The sequence below is a fragment of the Melozone crissalis genome, unplaced genomic scaffold (assembly GCF_028551555.1).
Source record: "Melozone crissalis strain CALT ecotype California unplaced genomic scaffold, PUWL_Pcris_2 ptg000017l_1, whole genome shotgun sequence".
Classification (NCBI taxonomy): Eukaryota; Metazoa; Chordata; class Aves; order Passeriformes; family Passerellidae; genus Melozone; species Melozone crissalis.
In genome coordinates, this window is record NW_026535795.1 from 403,549 (window position 1) to 421,532 (window position 17,984).

The window sequence follows — 17,984 nt, forward strand, 5'->3', positions numbered from 1 at the left end:
GGCCAGGAACTTTTACAGGCTTGTGTGAGGAGGAGATCTTGCTGCTGATATTGGATAGGAAGGATACTGATGCTGTCATTTCTTTAAATCCCAAGTACTTGCTGAAGGGAATTACTGGAAAAGGAAAGCCCTAAGTACATTAAAATCGAACAGCTAATACGGAGACAATTTTAGACAAATGTAGATCAGCCAGGTATAAAAAACTGTATTAAGCAGTAGAAATGGCTAGAATTAAAAAAAATCATGACAAAAACAACTAATAGCATGTTACAGTGCTGTTGCTTGCCTGTTAGATGTGGAACAAAATGTCTATGTGCTATTTGATACCAAATAGGCAAAGCTGCTGTTGTTCCTAGTGCAATCAACACTGAAGTTTAGTCAGGCTTAATTAGTTCCCTTTCCTTAGTCCAGTTGGTGTGTTAGTGGGTTGGTTTGATATCAATCTTTATGAAACTCTGTGAGTAAAAAATAAGCTGTCATTTAACTTTTTTAAGATTATACATTACTGTTCTTTGGGTAATCGGTAGGGAATGTACTTGAAAATCTCAGTCTAGTTTTCAATATTGCAAAGATTATGCACTTCCCCACCCTTTTTATTTGTATTTTAAACTGCTTGGGGTTTGATGCATTTCTAATGGTTAGCTTCAGGCTTTGTTGGCTCTTTGGTTGAGTCCATAGCACTTCTGGGTATTTTTCTTGCATATGGAACTAGAGCTAATGGATTGAGGAATTGGGAGTCTGTAAACCTGTTTTGTTTTTTCCTCCCTCAGGCAAACACTATTTGCTAGTGCAGACACTGCCTATGTTTTGGCATACTCCATTATAATGCTGACTACAGACTTGCACAGTCCACAGGTAAAAATTTAAAAAATCCAGACTTACAGGACTACAAAGGTCCCTGGAACTTGCATTCAAAATCTGATATCTAACTTATTCCTTCTTACAGGTAAAAAATAAAATGACAAAGGAGCAATACATTAAAATGAATCGAGGAATCAATGACAGTAAAGACCTGCCAGAAGAGTATTTATCCACAATCTATGAAGAAATAGAAGGAAAGAAAATTGCGATGAAAGAGACAAAAGAATATGCAATTACAACCAAGTGTAGTAAACCAAGTAAGAAGGAACTAGAAACTGGGAAGACCACAGTGCTCTTGAACTGTGGCAGGAGCTAAGGGATGGCACAGTGGTGTGCAGAGTCCTTGTGAAAATGCCTTGGGGCAATACCTAAAGTACATTTGGAATGGTTGATAGAGGTATATGGAACCAAACCGGCTCAGTTACAATTTAACACTCCCTTCTGTGGTGGGAAGAGCTGTCTAGGTGCCTCTGGCACCACTGCAGAGCAGCACTAGAAACCAGATCTCTTGGGGTTTTTAAACATGAGTGTGAGGAGTAACTCGGGAGGGAAATTGCTTTGAAATTAACTTGTTTTTGTGTGCTAGACTATGAGCAAGGGCTTGATTTGGGCTGGTTTTTTGTCTTCCTCCATAGCTCAGTGGCTGGGAGGTGTCATAGTCCTTATGATAGTGTTTGAAAACCAGAGAGATTGGAGAGTTTGTCATAATCTCTAGTCACCTCTCCTTATACAGACCAAATGAGGGCTTCTTTGTGTAGCATGCAGTAGAAACCAGTATCCCCAGCTGTACCCTACTTTTACTCAGAATAGCTGGTACTAATTTAATTCAAATTTGTGATTTCTGAATCTTCAGCATAGTGGTTTTCCCAGTATTTTTATGCTGTTTGCAGGTTTTCTCAATCAAAATAGGAACAAAATTAATTTGCTTGAAAATGGAAGTTGCACCCTGTAGTACAAGGGTAAAGAAGCACTAAGTTATTCATTTATTTACCATTGTGGTGAGGAATTGTTTTGTTTTGGGGATGTGAGCTTAAGAAGACATAGGGTTTTCCATCCACTTTTACAGGCAGAATGACTTAATAGAGTATGCACCTCTAACGTGGAGCAATTATATAATAGTATGTGTTATATAGTAAAGGGCTGAATTAGTTATTTTGCACAGAATAAAGTCTTAAGTTTAGGTGTGGTTTTTAGTGCTGGATTTCCGTGCTTGCAGCTTGGGGCAGCCTCCTGACCTCTAAGATTTTGCAAGATTTCTGTCTTTAGATTTTATTTGCAATACCTTTTTTTAACATTTTGTGATGCTCACTGTGAAGAGAAGGAATATGCTCTTGTAAGAAAAGCAAGCAATGTCTGTGTGTGGTGTTCCCCTTAGGTGTAGCTAATGAGAAGCAGCGGAGGTTGTTGTACAACTTGGAAATGGAACAAATGGCAAAGACAGCCAAAGCCCTCATGGAGGCAGTGAGCCATGCAAAGGCACCTTTCACCAGTGCCACTCACCTGGATCATGTCAGACCCATGTTCAAAGTGAGTGTCAGGTTCTCACTGTGTCTTTGTTGTGAAGAGTTTAAAGCATGGAAAAAAAAGTGGAAAATTACTTTGAAAAGTTTGCTAATGGAACACACGGATTCTTTGGATATATTTGGCTTCAGTAACCAGTGTTTTGGGCTAAAGCTGTAAGAGACCTCTGAATTTAGTTTCTTCCTCTGTGTAGCTTGTCTGGACTCCACTGCTGGCAGCTTACAGTGTTGGCTTGCAGAACTGTGATGACCCAGAAGTTGCGTCGCTGTGTTTGGAAGGAATACGCTGTGCCATCAGAATTGCCTGTATCTTTGGAATGCAGGTTGGTGCCAGACTTAGCCTGGGACTCGCTGAGGGCCATGTGGGCTCTGGGAGGTAGGTGAAGAATTGCAAACAGCTTATACATAGAAGATGAAGTGTCTCATCTGCTTCCTTGAAATGGTAAAAGGTCTTGATGTAATCAAGCATTTCTTCAACTCTGCTTTTCTTGCTAATCTTCTATTAAGAGTGTTTGCTGACTGGCATCCTAGTCTTGTTCAGCTGGAAAGTGCTCTGACAGTGCCAGCTATCCATAGAAGAAAAATTTGTAGGCAAGTTGCTTTCTCTGGTTCTTTGGGGACTTGATTTTTGTGCTTGTTTCTCTCTCTTGTAGCTTGAACGAGACGCTTATGTACAGGCCCTTGCTCGTTTTTCCTTGTTGACTGCCAGTTCCAGCATTACAGAAATGAAACAGAAGAACATTGATACCATTAAGACACTCATTACAGTTGCTCACACAGATGGCAACTACCTTGGCAATTCTTGGCATGAGGTGAATCTTTATTAGTTTAAATAGTGAACATGGTGTCGTATTTTTTCTTCTACTATCAGCTCTCAGAACTTGCTCAAAAATGTGAAGAAAGTGCATTATATTAAGTTTTTGTGGGTTTTTTTCTTATATGTAGATAAAAATAATGCACTGCATTTTTTTTTTAAGACCCTGTGGAAACTGTGTGACAATATTGTAATTTTTATGGCTGCATTTGATATAGGATTTAAATTATATTAAAAAATCTCATTTGGCTTCAGAAAATTTCTCATATAAACTATTGTATTCTTATTCATGGAAACAAAAATATTCTAGCTTACAGGTTCAGACTTGTCTGTGCAATGTTTGGCAACATTTACATCATAAGCACATAAAAAATTAGGGCTAAAATACTGTGGTGGATGATTGGTAAAAATGAGCTATCAGGATTATATGCATTTTCTTAATGCCTATTTTCCAGGAGCAATTTTGTCAGCTCTAAATCTGTGCTGCTGCATTATATTCTCTGGCTCTAGTCATGGACTACATGATATGAGCCAAAATGTGCTAGAGCTGACAAATGCCTCAGACCTGGCTCACAGCACACTCTCCTGAGTGCTTGTGCCAGCCAGGGCATGTGGCTGTGGGAGAAGAAGAAGGAGGCAAGTGCAGCTTTGGCATTTAAACGCTCTAGGTTGGAATGTTGTTACTCAAGTGGTGATAGCTGCAATGTTTCAGTCTTTTCATCTCTAGGACAATGAAGTCTCTAGAAGATCAGCTCCAATTTGTTTATAGTCTCGAAAGTTAATAGTGTAAAAATAATGAAAAGGTATCCTTTAGTAGTTAGAAATCCAAGTTAGATTTTGGAGCACTGTTTATTTTATTCTTGTATTGGAATGATTTACGGTGGCTGATAGTATTGAATGCAATCAACTTAATTTTCAGTTTTATTAGTAATGTTTTAGCTCCATCAAAGCTCTTATAACAGCCAAAGCTGTTTGAAAGGTTGGAGAACCTAGAAAGGTCATAAATATTAAATACAAATATATGTTAAGAATAAAAAGATGGTGGTGTGCAGAAACACAATGTTAAATTTCTTTTGGTTTCAGATCTTGAAATGTATTAGCCAGCTGGAACTGGCACAGCTCATAGGAACTGGCGTGAAAACTCGGTATTTGTCTGGCTCTGGGCGTGAGAGGGAAGGCAGCATTAAGAGTTATGCCTCTGCAGGAGAAGAGTTTATGAGCCTAGGATTCGGTAAGATTATTAATCCCAAACTTCACGAAGATGCACATACAAGTGGAGTAAGGATGTTAAAGAATTCTCAGTGTTATAACATACTTGAATATATTCTACTTGCTTCCAGGGAAAGCTATATTGGATTAATGAAATTGTGTATTCCGATATGTGTTTATAATTACCATATCTGTTGTAACTTTAGAATTGGGTTAAGCTTTTTAATAACTACTCCACATTATTTGTTGGAATATGTTGTTGTCAAAACTGTTTTGCTGAACGAACTCATGGTTTTGTTAAAAGTATTAATTAATGAAAAGAAAACCCATTTATTTTTAGGAATTAATAGATGTTTCGATTAGTTTTCCAAAGGAATTTCTTATCTTTACATGTTGGGTTTTCTGTTCCAGTTTGTATTGTTTCTGCAGTGTGTACAAGAAACAAATCTTAGATTTTTGTCTTAAATTAGAGGGACAAGGCAAGTTGCATTAATCTTTGTAAAACCATTAAGGATACAAATTAATTTTTTAAAACTTTGGAATGGATGCTATAATGATGATTACAATGAATACAGAACTGTGTTCAGCATTAACTATTTGTAGCTAACTTAGAGTTCATATTTTAAAATAGTATTTTATCTGTTCCAATTTTATTAACAATATCATATCACCTTAATCTAATAGATATGATGTTTAGCTGTGTAATAATCTGGCAAAGGCACTTTCTGCTCCATATAAATTACGTGGTAGCTAGAAGCAGTAGTCACTTCTCTTTGTCTACTTGCTTGATGTTGGAGTCAATATAAAGTCATTATTTCCTAATGGCAAATACTGTTTTTTAATGAATTTATGGCAGGAACCCTCGTTGGGAGTGGGGCTGACAAACGGCACATGGCGAGCATCCAGGAGTCTGTGGGAGAGACCAGCTCGCAGAGTGTGGTGGTAGCAGTAGACAGGTACTGACAATGTCGCCTCTGCACTCTTACCTCAATCATCATCTTTGTCATCTGCCCTTCTGAAATGTTGTCTAAAGACATGCTTCTCTCCTAAACTATGTGTTGGAATGGGAGTTCTTAGTAACTACTGGTGCAATGGTGCAAGTCTGTGCAATCATATATTCAGACTTGCAGTGTTTATTCTAACCATGAACATGTCTCGTACCACATCAAAGTCCAGGACATTTGGGAATGTTCTTTGCTTTATCAGTGTTCTATATGGACCACTATCAGCAGTCTGAACTCTTCTCAAGATCAAACAGCTGAAGGGCAAGAAGGGACAAGAGTGCATCCATAGTCTTTCTCCTGTCTGTTTTGACAGCCACAGCTGACCATATTCTTAGAGGATATAAAGATCAAAGATGGCTGATAACCAGTAAAGTCTTGTAGCAAATCTTTCTGTCTCTTTATTGTCCCCATGAAATTTAACACACTGTCACCCAAATGAGTGTTCCAGTATAACTTGGCCTGGGTAAACTTGTGAGCCTGTGCCTGTTGCTGCAGTGGGGTAGGAGCATGGTAGACTGTGACTTGGGGCAGGAAAGAGGATGCTTAGACTAAAGAGAGATGCATGTACTGCTGCCAAGGAGCAAGAATACAAGAGGTGCAGAGTTCATGGCATGGAGGACTGTGAAGTATGTCCAGATGTGCTGACCTTCTGCTGCGGCTCTGAGCTGTAACCGATTCTTGCGGATGTGCAGCTGAAACTCCAACTCCTGTATTTGTTGTAGGATATTCACGGGCTCCACGAGGCTGGACGGGAATGCCATAGGTGCGTATGGTGGGTTCCAGGGCCCCTGGCACAGGAGCAGCCTGGCTCACAGCAGGCTTCTCCCGTGCAGTTGACTTTGTGCGGTGGCTGTGCGCTGTGTCCATGGATGAGCTGGCATCGCCGCACCACCCGCGCATGTTCAGCCTGCAGAAGATCGTGGAGATCTCCTATTACAACATGAACCGCATCAGGCTGCAGTGGTCGAGGATTTGGCATGTGATTGGAGATCACTTCAATAAGGTACTCTTTAAACTAACGTGACACAATATGCATAAATAGTGGGACTTCTTTAATCAGCTTTCTGTGTTGTTAGTGGCTTGAATTCTGATATTGAAAAAAATTCCATTCGAGGCACCTAAAAGAAGCACCTACTTAAAAATCTAAAGTGTACAAATATAAATGTTTATAGGAATGATTTATTTTATTGTACTGTGTTTTAATTTTAGCATCTAGCTGGCTATTACAATTCTGCTTGATGCATTCAAAATCCATGGGTCTGTTTAGATGGATGAAATGACAGAAAGCCCCCTTTAACAAGAACCCCTTCTTTCCCAAGCATCAGAATACTAGAATGTGCTAGCAGTGTTTAGTGGGCTGAGATGGAACTTGAGTGACGAATTTGTTACTCATATAAATGACACGTTAATTGATAAGTGTTTGAAAATATGCTTTTCTTCTAGGTTGGGTGTAACCCTAATGAAGATGTTGCCATCTTTGCTGTAGACTCATTAAGGCAGCTGTCAATGAAATTTCTTGAGAAGGGAGAGTTAGCCAACTTCCGCTTCCAGAAAGACTTCCTAAGGCCTTTTGAGCATATTATGAAGAAAAACAGGTGTGAGGCACTGCAATTTCTGCTTTAGCTTTAGTCCCACTTAAGGATGTCACTTGGTATGGGTCATGGTCATGTACAGGGAAGAGGGGGAGTTACATTGTGCCAGTGTAAAGCAGTCTTGCATTCCTTTCTCTTCTTTTTTTTTTTTTTAAGATCTCCGACTATTCGAGACATGGTGATCCGCTGTATTGCTCAGATGGTGAACTCTCAAGCCGGTAACATTCGTTCTGGCTGGAAAAATATTTTTGCTGTCTTTCATCAGGCAGCATCAGACCATGATGGGAATATCGTAGAGCTGGCCTTTCAGACTACAGCACACATAGTTAGTAAGTAATGCTTGATAGATGCATGCACCCCAATTGGCCTGTCTGCTGTGAGTTGGCTTCAAAAGGCTCATCTGAATAAGGCTTTTGTATTTGTAGGCAAATAAACACACAGCCTTGCAGCCACACTGTTTAAACTCTGCAGCTGAGTCATACCCTTTAAGTCTCCAGAATGCTATGGACAGGACAAACTAGATACAGCTATTCTGCTGTACAACTCAGGAATGTGGTTGGTGAGGTGGGATAGGGAAGAATGCAGGAGAGGGCAAAGAACCATATTTAATATAGAAGATCTGGCTCTTTTGTGTTTGTCTGTTCCATAGCAGTATGCCATGGGTGACGTGCCTAGATTGATGCAGTTTATCTATGGATTTTAATATCAGTAATTTTTAAAAAGTGTATTTGTTTGTTCTTTACAGCAAATATTTTTCAGCAGCATTTTCCAGCAGCAATTGACTCATTTCAAGATGCAGTAAAATGCCTCTCTGAGTTTGCCTGTAATGTTGCCTTCCCGGACACCAGCATGGAAGCCATCAGGCTTATTCGCTATTGTGCAAAATATGTCTCAGAAAGACCACAGGTATATTTGAATTTGTACCCCTGCTGCATTTTCATACTCTCTTCTACTGTTAAATGGAGATCAATTACTAAGAAAGAGCTTTCATACTCAAACTTCAATTGCAAGTGTTTGTTTTCAAAGCTTATTTGGATTAAGGAGAAATTTTGGTATTATGTAAGCTGTAAACTAGGGCTAGTTAAGTAATGTTAAGTCTTGTAAGTCCAAATGGGAAATAACTGAACTAAATAGTCTTTGGGGTTTTTTGTTTTGTTTTGTGTGGTGGGTTTTTTGTCTGGTTTTTTTTTTGTTCTTGTGGTGTTAAGATGACTTGGAAAGCGGTGCTTCCTGTTCTGTCACCCTAGTTATGTCTAGTGCAGTTGGTTACAAATGTGTATTCTTCTCCATCAGTCTGTTGTGTGAATATTGAATGTAATAATCACTGGCTGAGGGGAGCCTGGAGTTACATTGCAGTTGCATGTCTCCAGTGCACGCCACATTCAGTGTACCAGAGACTTGTAGAACTGCTTTCTGCCAATTTTAGATTTCTTTTTATGCGTATTGATATAACAGTTGTCAGTCACTGTTAAAGTAGCTTTCTAAGAAGTCCAAACCTCAGCAACTTGTAAGGTTTTTACCTGGACTGAAGTAAAAACAGATTGAAGTATTTATTTCCATATATTATTTTCTAGTATTTTTGCAAATAATTAATCTCAGAGTTGTGCTTGTATTTTGCAGAATTGGAGTGTTGCAGTACGAACTAAGCTAACTTTCCAAGTTTCTCTATACCACTGGTAGTATCTAAATTTGTTACGTATAAAGATTTTTAAGATAATTTTTTCTTTAAATGTTTTTTCCTACTGATCTTCAAGGTATTAAGAGAATACACAAGTGATGACATGAATGTGGCTCCTGGGGACAGAGTGTGGGTTAGAGGATGGTTTCCTATTTTGTTTGAACTTTCTTGTATCATCAATCGTTGCAAGTTAGATGTTCGTACAAGGTAATAATGCTTTTCATTTTTCCTTTTTTCTTTTAATTCATGCAGTGAAGATATCACAGGAACACATTTTAACATCTGTTCCTATGCTTGTTTGGATTTGTTTACAGAGGCTTAACAGTGATGTTTGAAATCATGAAGAGTTACGGGCATACCTTTGAAAAGCACTGGTGGCAAGACCTGTTTAGAATTGTGTTTCGGATTTTTGATAATATGAAACTCCCTGAGCAACAAACGGAGGTAAAACAAAAAAAAAAAAAAAACCCAAAAAGCAAGCATTCCCTAGATTTGACTTTTTAAGAACTTGCACATCTGAGTCAGCAGTTTCTGTTGACATCAGATATAGCCACCCCATACTGCCCCAGACTTAACTAAACACATTCTGTATTCCTTCAAATTCTGTGGCATGAATGAAACTTTCCACAGTCCAGTGACCTGTGTGTGTGTCCATTTGATTATTTTCAAGAATGTTCTCCCACTGTTATGAACATGTACAGTTTTCTGACCAGTGTTCATGTGGCCAGCTGAGTGCTTCTGGTAAGACATCTGTGGTCATGAGGCTTTAGTTCTGAGTTCTCCTCTCCTCAGAGCTGTGTCTTTTGTTGACCAGCCATGTATAAGCCAAGTGTTGTAATCATGGAAGAATCCCCATAAAACCAAAGACTTTTCATTTTCTGTCCCAGAAATCAGAGTGGATGACCACGACGTGCAACCACGCCCTTTATGCCATCTGTGATGTGTTCACACAGTTCTATGAAGCTTTGCACGAGATCCTTCTTCCTGACATACTTGCACAGTTACACTGGTGTGTAAAACAAGGTACCTTATTTACTTGTATCTTTTGATTAAATGTAGTTTTAAATGGTCATTACTTAAGAAGGGGAAGGTTAACTGAATTTTGGAAGAATAAAAGTTCCCATTAGGACAATATGTGTTGCAGTAGATTGATGCAGTATCTTGAATATTTGAGCATCAATCTTTTTATTGAGTTAGGCAACTTTTTTGTTACTGTGTTCATAAGGGGCTCATGGTGTTCCTGTGACACAGCAAAAGCTTTTGGAGAATGGGTCAATCTTCTGAACCTTCTGCCAACAAGCTTTTGTAGTTTGACTGCAGCGATACATTACCTCCTTTATTTACACGTATAGATACATGCATGCATTCTGGTTTTTTTCTTTTTTATTATTTGCTTGCACCTGCTTCTTCCACCTTCTCTCAACCAATGTGTACTTCTAAACAGAGCTTTGTAAAGAACATGTTTTCTTTCTGGCTCCAAGTCTTACACATGAAATCCTGCATCTTACTACCATGGATTATCGGGGGACAATCTTGCAGTAAATCATAAGCTTCTGATTGCTGCTTTTCCTTCCTTTTCCTCACTCTCTGCTTCCCTTTTGCTTCTGCCCTGTCTTTTGTCTTCCCTAGTTGTATTTCCATCTCATGAAGGCTATTTTGAAAGACTTTTTTTTATTCAGTAGGTTCTTCAGCTTCATATTGTTGTAACATATTGTATAGGTAGGCTTTGAGCCAAAAGACTGTGCATTTCACAGTATTGGTAAAAAATTTTAATGTAGCAGTAATAGGGAATACTTAATTTTTCCTTGATATTGTACAAGTTGGAAACATTTCTTTTACAGATAATGAGCAGTTGGCACGATCAGGTACAAACTGCCTAGAAAACCTGGTAATACTCAATGGACAGAAATTCAGCCCTGAAGTCTGGGGCCAGACATGCAACTGTATGCTAGAAATCTTCAAAACAACTATTCCTCATGTGTAAGTTCATAAGTTTAATTCTTATATTGATACCCAATTCTAAAGCAACAATATTTACCTTTTTTGGTTTTTTTCCTGTTTTGTTTGATTTTTGTTTGATGTTTTTGTTGTTGTTTTGTTTCTTTAACTCTTCAAAGCTTGCTGACATGGAAGCCTGTAGGAATGGAGGAAGATTCATCTGAAAAACACTTGGTAAGAGTTAACTCAGGGTGATAAACTGACTTGAAGGGTTTTGTGTTAGGTTAGCTTTTGAAATATTTGTTGTAGTCAATATACTTGTCAAGGAATTGATTGTAGATTGTGTTTGGTGTTACTGTAAAAATGATGTGAAGAATGGATGCAGAAAGCCTTTGAATCTAGGAATAGAGAAGTCCTCTGAAAAGTGATAGCTGGTTGGGAGTTAGTGTTTCGGATTGCTGGAATTGCTCTGCACTCTCTTCTAGGATTTGGACCTAGATCACCAGTCTTTAAGCAGCATGGATAAAAATGCTTCTGAAAGAGGACAAAGCCAATATTCAAATCCAACAGATGAGAGCTGGAAAGGTGGTCCTTACACAAGTAAGGAAAACATACAAGCTTTTTCAATGCACCTTTATAGCCAGACTTAATTCACTTCTGTAGCTCTCTACAGAACGTTTTGGGGCAAGGGGGATAAGTCTTTGCCATTTGTGTTTATGTCTTGCAGTGAGATTTTCTCTTTAGAAGATAATTCACAGCATTACTAAATATCAAATTATTAAGGGGAATGTCATATTTTGCTAGCTTGCTGTAAATGAATCATCATTAATTGCTTCTGAAACTTCTGTTGCTCCATTTCATTAGACCAGAAACTATTTGCTGGCCTCCTGATCAAGTGTGTGGTACAGCTGGAGTTGATACAGACCATTGACAACATAGTGTTCTATCCAGCAACAAGCAAGAAGGAAGATGCTGAGCACATGGCTGCAGCTCAGGTACCATCAGACTTACTTGTAACCTTGTGGTGACAGTAAAGTACAAACTATGGAACATTCTGACATGTTCACAAAATAGTGTCTTCTCCTGACTTTTAGCATTACCCTGAATGCGTGTGTAAACTACTTTTAAGTTGTGATTTTTTTATCTGCCTCCAGTGTTGCCTGGTGCTCTCCCTGTTGTAGTATTCTATTACCTTACTTTTTATTATCAATGTAATAGATTATAGTTGTTTTATCATGAATACATACTATCAAAAATGGGTTTTGTTTGTTTGGTGGGAAAGCATTCTTTTCTGCTCATTAGACTGAGTGTCTTCATTTAGCCACAGCTGAAGCTCTTCTCAGTCTCTGGATATTTGCACTGGAAGTGTTGCAGAGGTTGAACTCTTCAGCAAGGTCAATGGTCAAGATTTCATTCATTGCTGGCTTCAGAGATGTCCCTGTCCCTGAAAGTTCTGATTCTGGGTAGTGGTGCACAGTAGCTCTGGCTTAGCTGTTAATAAGGCTATAAGCTGGAAGTTCTGGCTAGTGCATTCACATAGTGTTTTGGGAATGGTATAGTTAAATTCCTAGTGAAATTAGCTAAAAATATTGACCAATTTAATTAAATTTGGCATGAGCCAAAGCTGAGGAATTTCTACACTAGGCAACATTTAAACCCACACTGTTTTTGTTGTTCATTTTGATGTTTTTAGAATTTAACAGACCTACCCAGTTAGCTTGTAGAGAAGAGGAAATGTTCTGTACTGTATTGCTGTGGCTGCAATGTTTCAATAAGGGAGTTGTTCCCTCACTCTTGAGTCTTATTTTCTTATCAGTGACTAGGATAGATCATAACTTCTCTCTTCTTAAGTACCCCACTAAGAAGAATACACAACTCTGATCTTTGACAGGACCACCCTGCTGTGTTGTGCTGCACTAATACTGCATTGCACCTATAAATGAATTAGAGTTACTGGAGTTTACAGCATGTGCTCTCTCTGGCTCTCTCTCTCTCTCTCTCTGTCCCTCTCCCCCTGTTCTTTAGCGAGACACATTGGATGCAGTTATCCACATTGACACAGAAGACCAAGGAATGTATAAATATATGTCTTCACATCACCTTTTTAAGTTACTGGATTGTTTGCAAGAGTCTCACTCATTTTCAAAAGCCTTTAATTCAAATTATGAGCAACGAACTGTGTTATGGAGAGCAGGTGAGGTTTTTATTTTTATTTGATAAAAATGCTGAACTACACTTCTAACTTTAAGTATCATGACACAACAATGTGCCATTGCAATCACCTCTAGAGTTTATTGGACCGTTGCATGCTTTAATTGCTTGTCTCCTTCCCGATGACTTGAATAATTCTGTTTGCTAAATTATCTGCTTTTTTTGGTTAAAGTAGAGCTGCACAGCTGGTACTGCTGTAGTTAAGTATCTTTATAAATAAATCAGAACTCAATCAAAATCAAGGAGGAGGAAATACTGTCTGGACAAGAAGTCATTACTGGTCACTAGTGCACATATTATTGATAAAATTTATTTTTGGCTAGTAATTCCAGCTTTGGATGATCCCTCTTGTCCTGTGTGGGACTGATTTCTAGGGTTCAAGGGCAAATCAAAACCCAATCTCCTAAAACAAGAGACCAGCAGCCTGGCATGCTGCCTGAGGATCCTGTTCCGGATGTATGTGGATGAGAGCCGGAGGGAGGCCTGGGAGGCGGTCCAGCGGCGGCTGCTCAGGTAGGACAGCCCTGCCCTGCCCTGCCCGGGGACAGCCCTGCCCAGCCCTGCCCTGCCCTGCCCTGCCCTGCCCGGGGACAGCCCTGCCCAGCCCTGCCCTGCCCTGCCTGGGTGACAGCCCTGCCCTGCCCTGCCCTGCCCTGCCCTGCCCGGGGACAGCCCTGCCCTGCCCTGCCCTGCCCAGCCCTGCCCTGCCCTGCCCTGCCCTGCCTGGGTGACAGCCCTGCCCTGCCCTGCCCAGCCCTGCCCAGCCCTGCCCAGCCCTGCCCTGCCCTGCCCTGCCCTGCCCTGCCCAGCCCTGCCCTGCCCAGCCCTGCCCTGCCCTGCCCTGCCTGGGTGACAGCCCTGCCCTGCCCGGGGACAGCCCTGCCCTGCCCTGCCTTGCCTGGGTGACAGCCCTGCCTGGGGGCAGCCCTGCCAGGGAATGTGGCCACTCTGCACTCTGAGTTCACTTAGCAGTAAGGAAGCAATCTGCCTAGAATAGATGGAGCACCTTCTTGCCTGACATAGGCTTTTCTTTATGGAAGTGCTGGTGTCTGAATAGCTTTCCCACTGAGTACACAGTGATAGAGGTATAATAGGATACACTATAATTGAAAAAGAGTGCAGTATAAGCAGCTGTATACCTGGAATTTAAACAAATTGTTGCATGTGCTTGAGAACTTTCCCATGGAAGTGCATCTTGCTTGAAAACAAAGTACACTGAGAGGACAAACAGATCATGTAATCAAAAACTTTATAAGGGTTTTCTTTATGGTTTATGTGAACTGTGCCATCTCTGCAGTGTGTGCAGTGAAGCCCTGGCGTATTTTATTACTGTCAACTCAGAAAGCCACAGAGAAGCCTGGACCAATCTCCTGCTGTTGCTTTTAACAAAAACGCTAAAAATCAGTGATGATAAGGTAAGAAGGGGCTGGAAGTCATGTCTACTTTTGGGTATGTTTTTCATTCCTGCTTCAGCCTGAGTTCAGTCTTTATTTCCATCCAGATTGGAGGTGGGCCGTTCCTCATAGTGAGCACTCTCCTTGCAATACAGCAGTGGCAGCTCCACTGCCTGCAGGCCTTCTGCATTGTGGAAATGAGGCTGCATCCATGCAATTCCCAGTTGTGTGGGAATGCGGATAGAATTACTGAACATTGTGCTTTTTCACATAAAAGCACAATGAGTGTGCAGTAAGGGAGAGGCTTATGCTGTATTACAGCCGCACAGGAACGGTAAGGGTGAATTTCACGCCTGTAAAATTGGAATTCCAGTTTCCTTGGCCACCTTGGCAAGAATAATTTTTATGATCTTGACCCTTTAGAGGAAAACCAAATATTCATGTTGCTACAAATAGACTCTGGCACTACCTCTGGGCTGAGAAGTCACACAACCCTGGCTCTGTTTAGGGAGTAACACCAGAGCACGCCCTGCGTGTGCCGCTGCCACAAACAACACGGATCTCGGTGCCCTTGGGCCGTCGGGAGGGCTTGGGTGAGACCTGGTGTTCTAACAAGTTGCTGTAGCCGTGAATGTGTCAACATTTTTTATTTTGCTCTAGCAGTTGAGAATGACGTCCTGTTTCTGTGTCTTGGCTAGTTCAGGGCGCACGCTTCCGCGTATTACCCGTACCTGTGTGAGATCATGCAGTTCGACCTGATCCCCGAGCTGCGGGCGGTGCTGCGCAAGTTCTTCCTGCGCATCGGGCTGGTGTTCAACATCTGCATCACGGGCGAGCAGGCACTCACAGCTGGCACGAGCCTGCCTTCCTGGTAGCTCCCGGTGAGGCTGTTGCACCGGCCTGTACGTAAAGCTGTGTCCAGAGATGGATTGAAGTGCATGGGAAAAAATGGGACCCTGGTGTATCACCACAGGAGCAAGTTATTCTTACCACAATGGCATTTGAGAACGAGGAAAATAATCCTGTTCTGTCCATCCTACAGAAGTGTCAGCAGTTTTATTTAAATTATTGCTTACAGAGTCTATACAGTAGATGTGCAGTCTCTTTGTTTCAATGCTAATCATTTGTATGATCCAGTATGTCTCTTCTAGTCTTTTATGCACTGCTCAGTCTTTCATCCCAGCTAGAGCTGATAAATCAGCTGGATATCTCCACAGACATTATGCCCCTTGGAACTAATGACTGTATTTGTGTAGCCTTGTGATGTTGGCAAGTGTTCATAATAAACTTGACTGTGGTGGCCAGTGACCACCCGAGATCCCTCTGGGTTTTCCTTTGTGTCCTGTACCAGGCCAGGCAGGGCACTGGGCTGTTGAAATGGACAGCCTGGAGGATATTCAGAGAAGGTTTCCCTCCTGTGTAGCAAATGACTTAATTTTTTTTTTTAATATCAGTACTGCATCTTCTGAGACTTATTTTTAGTTTAATGGAAGATTTTACATCAGGAGCACCAATAGCATCTACTCCTTTAGCTTATTAGGCTTGAGTTAAAGGCAATTTAAGAAAATTAAAAGGCATTTCTTTTCCTTCCATATATTGGCAGATCATAGAGCATACACAGGAACATCAAAAACAAGGCTCAGAAGAAATAAACCTACCTTTTTGACCCTTGAATATAATTTAGCAGTAATGGTGATTGATTAGCAAAAAGTCCAATCCTTAACACAACTTTGCCTCCTTTTACTGCAGATCTGCAAGTTCTGATTTGTCATTTTGTGCAAATGAGTTTTGTTCTCAACTCTTAGTTCCTAGTGGCATCTAAAAACCCTGAATTTCCAAAAAACTGCTCTAGCAAAATTAAACAAGTTCATTCACGTGCTCTAAGGTAACAACACAATTCTGTGCTTTGAAGGCTTTCTGTGAAGCAAAATGTGACGTGACACCACAGCTTTGTTTGCCCAAGAGAATTTTCTTTCCTTGAAATGCATCACATTTCTGTGACAATGTTTCTATGACAGGATGCTGTCTTGACCTTTGAAATAATTTTAAATTTCAAGTTCAAAACTTTTCTAAACCACGGAAGTATGGCAAGATAAGAGGTTCCACTTCCTAAAATAATGCAAAGTAGTATTAAGTGCTGTGCTATCCAGAGTAGCAAACTCAAAATACTAATAGTATTGAAAGAAAAAAACAAACCAACAAACAGCAACAACAACCTACCTACTTGAGTGGAACTAAGTGTATAACATTACTTTCTTTTTTGAGTTGAGTTTCCTGGTAGGATGGCCTCGGGTGAGGTTGTCTTTGGATATTGCTCTGAGCTGCTGGGAATGTGCTGTCTTTGGAGGTTTTTTGTTTGTTTGTTTTTGGTTGTTGTTGGTTTTGTTTGTTTGGTTTGTTTTTTGTAATCTTTTTCCCAAAGGGTTTTTATGGTGCTCCTCAATACATCCGTTTGTCCTGTGTAAGCATTGTTTGGGAAAGGTTTTACAGTCAGCAGTAGTGACAAAGCTTTCACAGTTTATTTTCACTTTTTATTTTTAACCAAAGAAGAGTGGTAGTTGTGGTTATTTGACTTTTAAATGCCCATTAGGTTAAATCTATACACTGCTATTTAGTAGAAGGGAGTGAATGGCTATATATGAAAATAGGAGAAGACTGAAAAATAAGTAATGCTGGTATTTAACTTGCTGCATTTGAAATATCCTTTTGTGTTGCATCTTGTGTAGCTGCTCATTCCCTGGGAATGTCACTACATTGGGTACTGCAGAAAATGAAGTATTTATTTTAATTCTATTAAAATATGTAATAATATGCTATTCCTTTTCTTCTAGTTGTAGGTAGTCCTAAGGAAAATATTTGAACCATTATTTTTCAGATTTGGAATGTGTTACTGCCTCATGGAACGTGTTCCCTCATGTCCCGTCAGACACACCTGGCCCAGCTGCATGTGTTGCAGGTTTGAAAGCCCTACAGTCGTGTCTTGAAAAAAGTCTCAATTTTGAGGTCTTAAATGACTTCACAGTTGCTTCATGGGCTTTCTTTAGTGTAAAGGGCAGCATTTGTAGTCTCTCTCTGCACATAGGATAAAGATATTTAATCCATGCTTCCTTTCAGCCTTTGGTCTGGGACTGTTCTTCTCCTTAAGAAAAGCTTTTGTTGTATTTATACCAGTTACAAACCCCTGAAGTTGGGCATGTGATATCCAATCATCTCAGGGTCTGCAGAGCATGAAGGAGAAAGGGGCCTGGGATGCAATTGCATTGTCAGAGCCCAACCCTGTCCTGTTCCTGCAGGCCCTGTCCCCAGCACAGCAATAATCAAATAATCAGGGGCTGCTCAGCTTCCTCCACAGCACTCGTGGGTTTTCCTCAGAGAGTCAGGAAGGGCCAAGCCCACCTCCATCCCAGCTCAGCTCAGACCCTGCAGTGGTGCCAGCTGGTTCCTGCATGCCAGCACAGCTCAGCCCCTGCAGTGGTGCCAGCTGGTTCCTCCATCCCAGCACAGCTCAGCCCCTGCAGTGGTGCCAGCTGGCTCCTGCATGCCAGCTCAGCTCAGCCCTCACGGCTGGCTCTGTGGAGAGCAGGACTGTGCAGCAGAGGGAGGCAGAGCAGTCACCCCTTGGACGGGCTGTGCAACAGAGGGATGTGCAGCTCACCCACTTGTTATGGCAGAAATCCTCCAGACTCCATTGCTTTGTTATGAGTCATTTCAGGCCTCCCAAGGGAAGGGAGGAGGAGAGGATGCTAACGAGGAAAACCCCAAA

The 17,984-nt window shown here is 40.8% G+C and overlaps 1 protein-coding gene across 3 annotated transcripts in view; it reads left to right on the top strand.

The window, feature by feature from the left end:
- Nucleotides 1–17,681, top strand: part of ARFGEF2 (ADP ribosylation factor guanine nucleotide exchange factor 2) — a 33,016-nt gene extending 15,335 nt beyond the window's left edge. For 2 of the 3 annotated variants that reach the window (XM_054274431.1, XM_054274429.1), the window contains 23 exons: nucleotides 771–855; nucleotides 947–1,118; nucleotides 2,237–2,388; nucleotides 2,576–2,704; nucleotides 3,035–3,193; nucleotides 4,279–4,426; nucleotides 5,261–5,360; nucleotides 6,131–6,171; nucleotides 6,242–6,411; nucleotides 6,852–7,003; nucleotides 7,157–7,329; nucleotides 7,746–7,906; nucleotides 8,755–8,885; nucleotides 8,993–9,122; nucleotides 9,566–9,701; nucleotides 10,520–10,658; nucleotides 10,796–10,850; nucleotides 11,102–11,216; nucleotides 11,481–11,611; nucleotides 12,642–12,810; nucleotides 13,202–13,340; nucleotides 14,125–14,242; nucleotides 14,920–17,681. In XM_054274431.1, the coding sequence (XP_054130406.1) occupies nucleotides 771–855; nucleotides 947–1,118; nucleotides 2,237–2,388; nucleotides 2,576–2,704; nucleotides 3,035–3,193; nucleotides 4,279–4,426; nucleotides 5,261–5,360; nucleotides 6,131–6,171; nucleotides 6,242–6,411; nucleotides 6,852–7,003; nucleotides 7,157–7,329; nucleotides 7,746–7,906; nucleotides 8,755–8,885; nucleotides 8,993–9,122; nucleotides 9,566–9,701; nucleotides 10,520–10,658; nucleotides 10,796–10,850; nucleotides 11,102–11,216; nucleotides 11,481–11,611; nucleotides 12,642–12,810; nucleotides 13,202–13,340; nucleotides 14,125–14,242; nucleotides 14,920–15,096 (3,082 nt within the window). In that variant the 3' untranslated portion in view covers nucleotides 15,097–17,681. The remainder of the gene's footprint in view (nucleotides 1–770; nucleotides 856–946; nucleotides 1,119–2,236; nucleotides 2,389–2,575; nucleotides 2,705–3,034; nucleotides 3,194–4,278; nucleotides 4,427–5,260; nucleotides 5,361–6,130; nucleotides 6,172–6,241; nucleotides 6,412–6,851; nucleotides 7,004–7,156; nucleotides 7,330–7,745; nucleotides 7,907–8,754; nucleotides 8,886–8,992; nucleotides 9,123–9,565; nucleotides 9,702–10,519; nucleotides 10,659–10,795; nucleotides 10,851–11,101; nucleotides 11,217–11,480; nucleotides 11,612–12,641; nucleotides 12,811–13,201; nucleotides 13,341–14,124; nucleotides 14,243–14,919) is intronic. The other variant, XM_054274430.1, reaches the window with a different exon arrangement.
- Nucleotides 17,682–17,984: the final 303 nt, after the last annotated feature.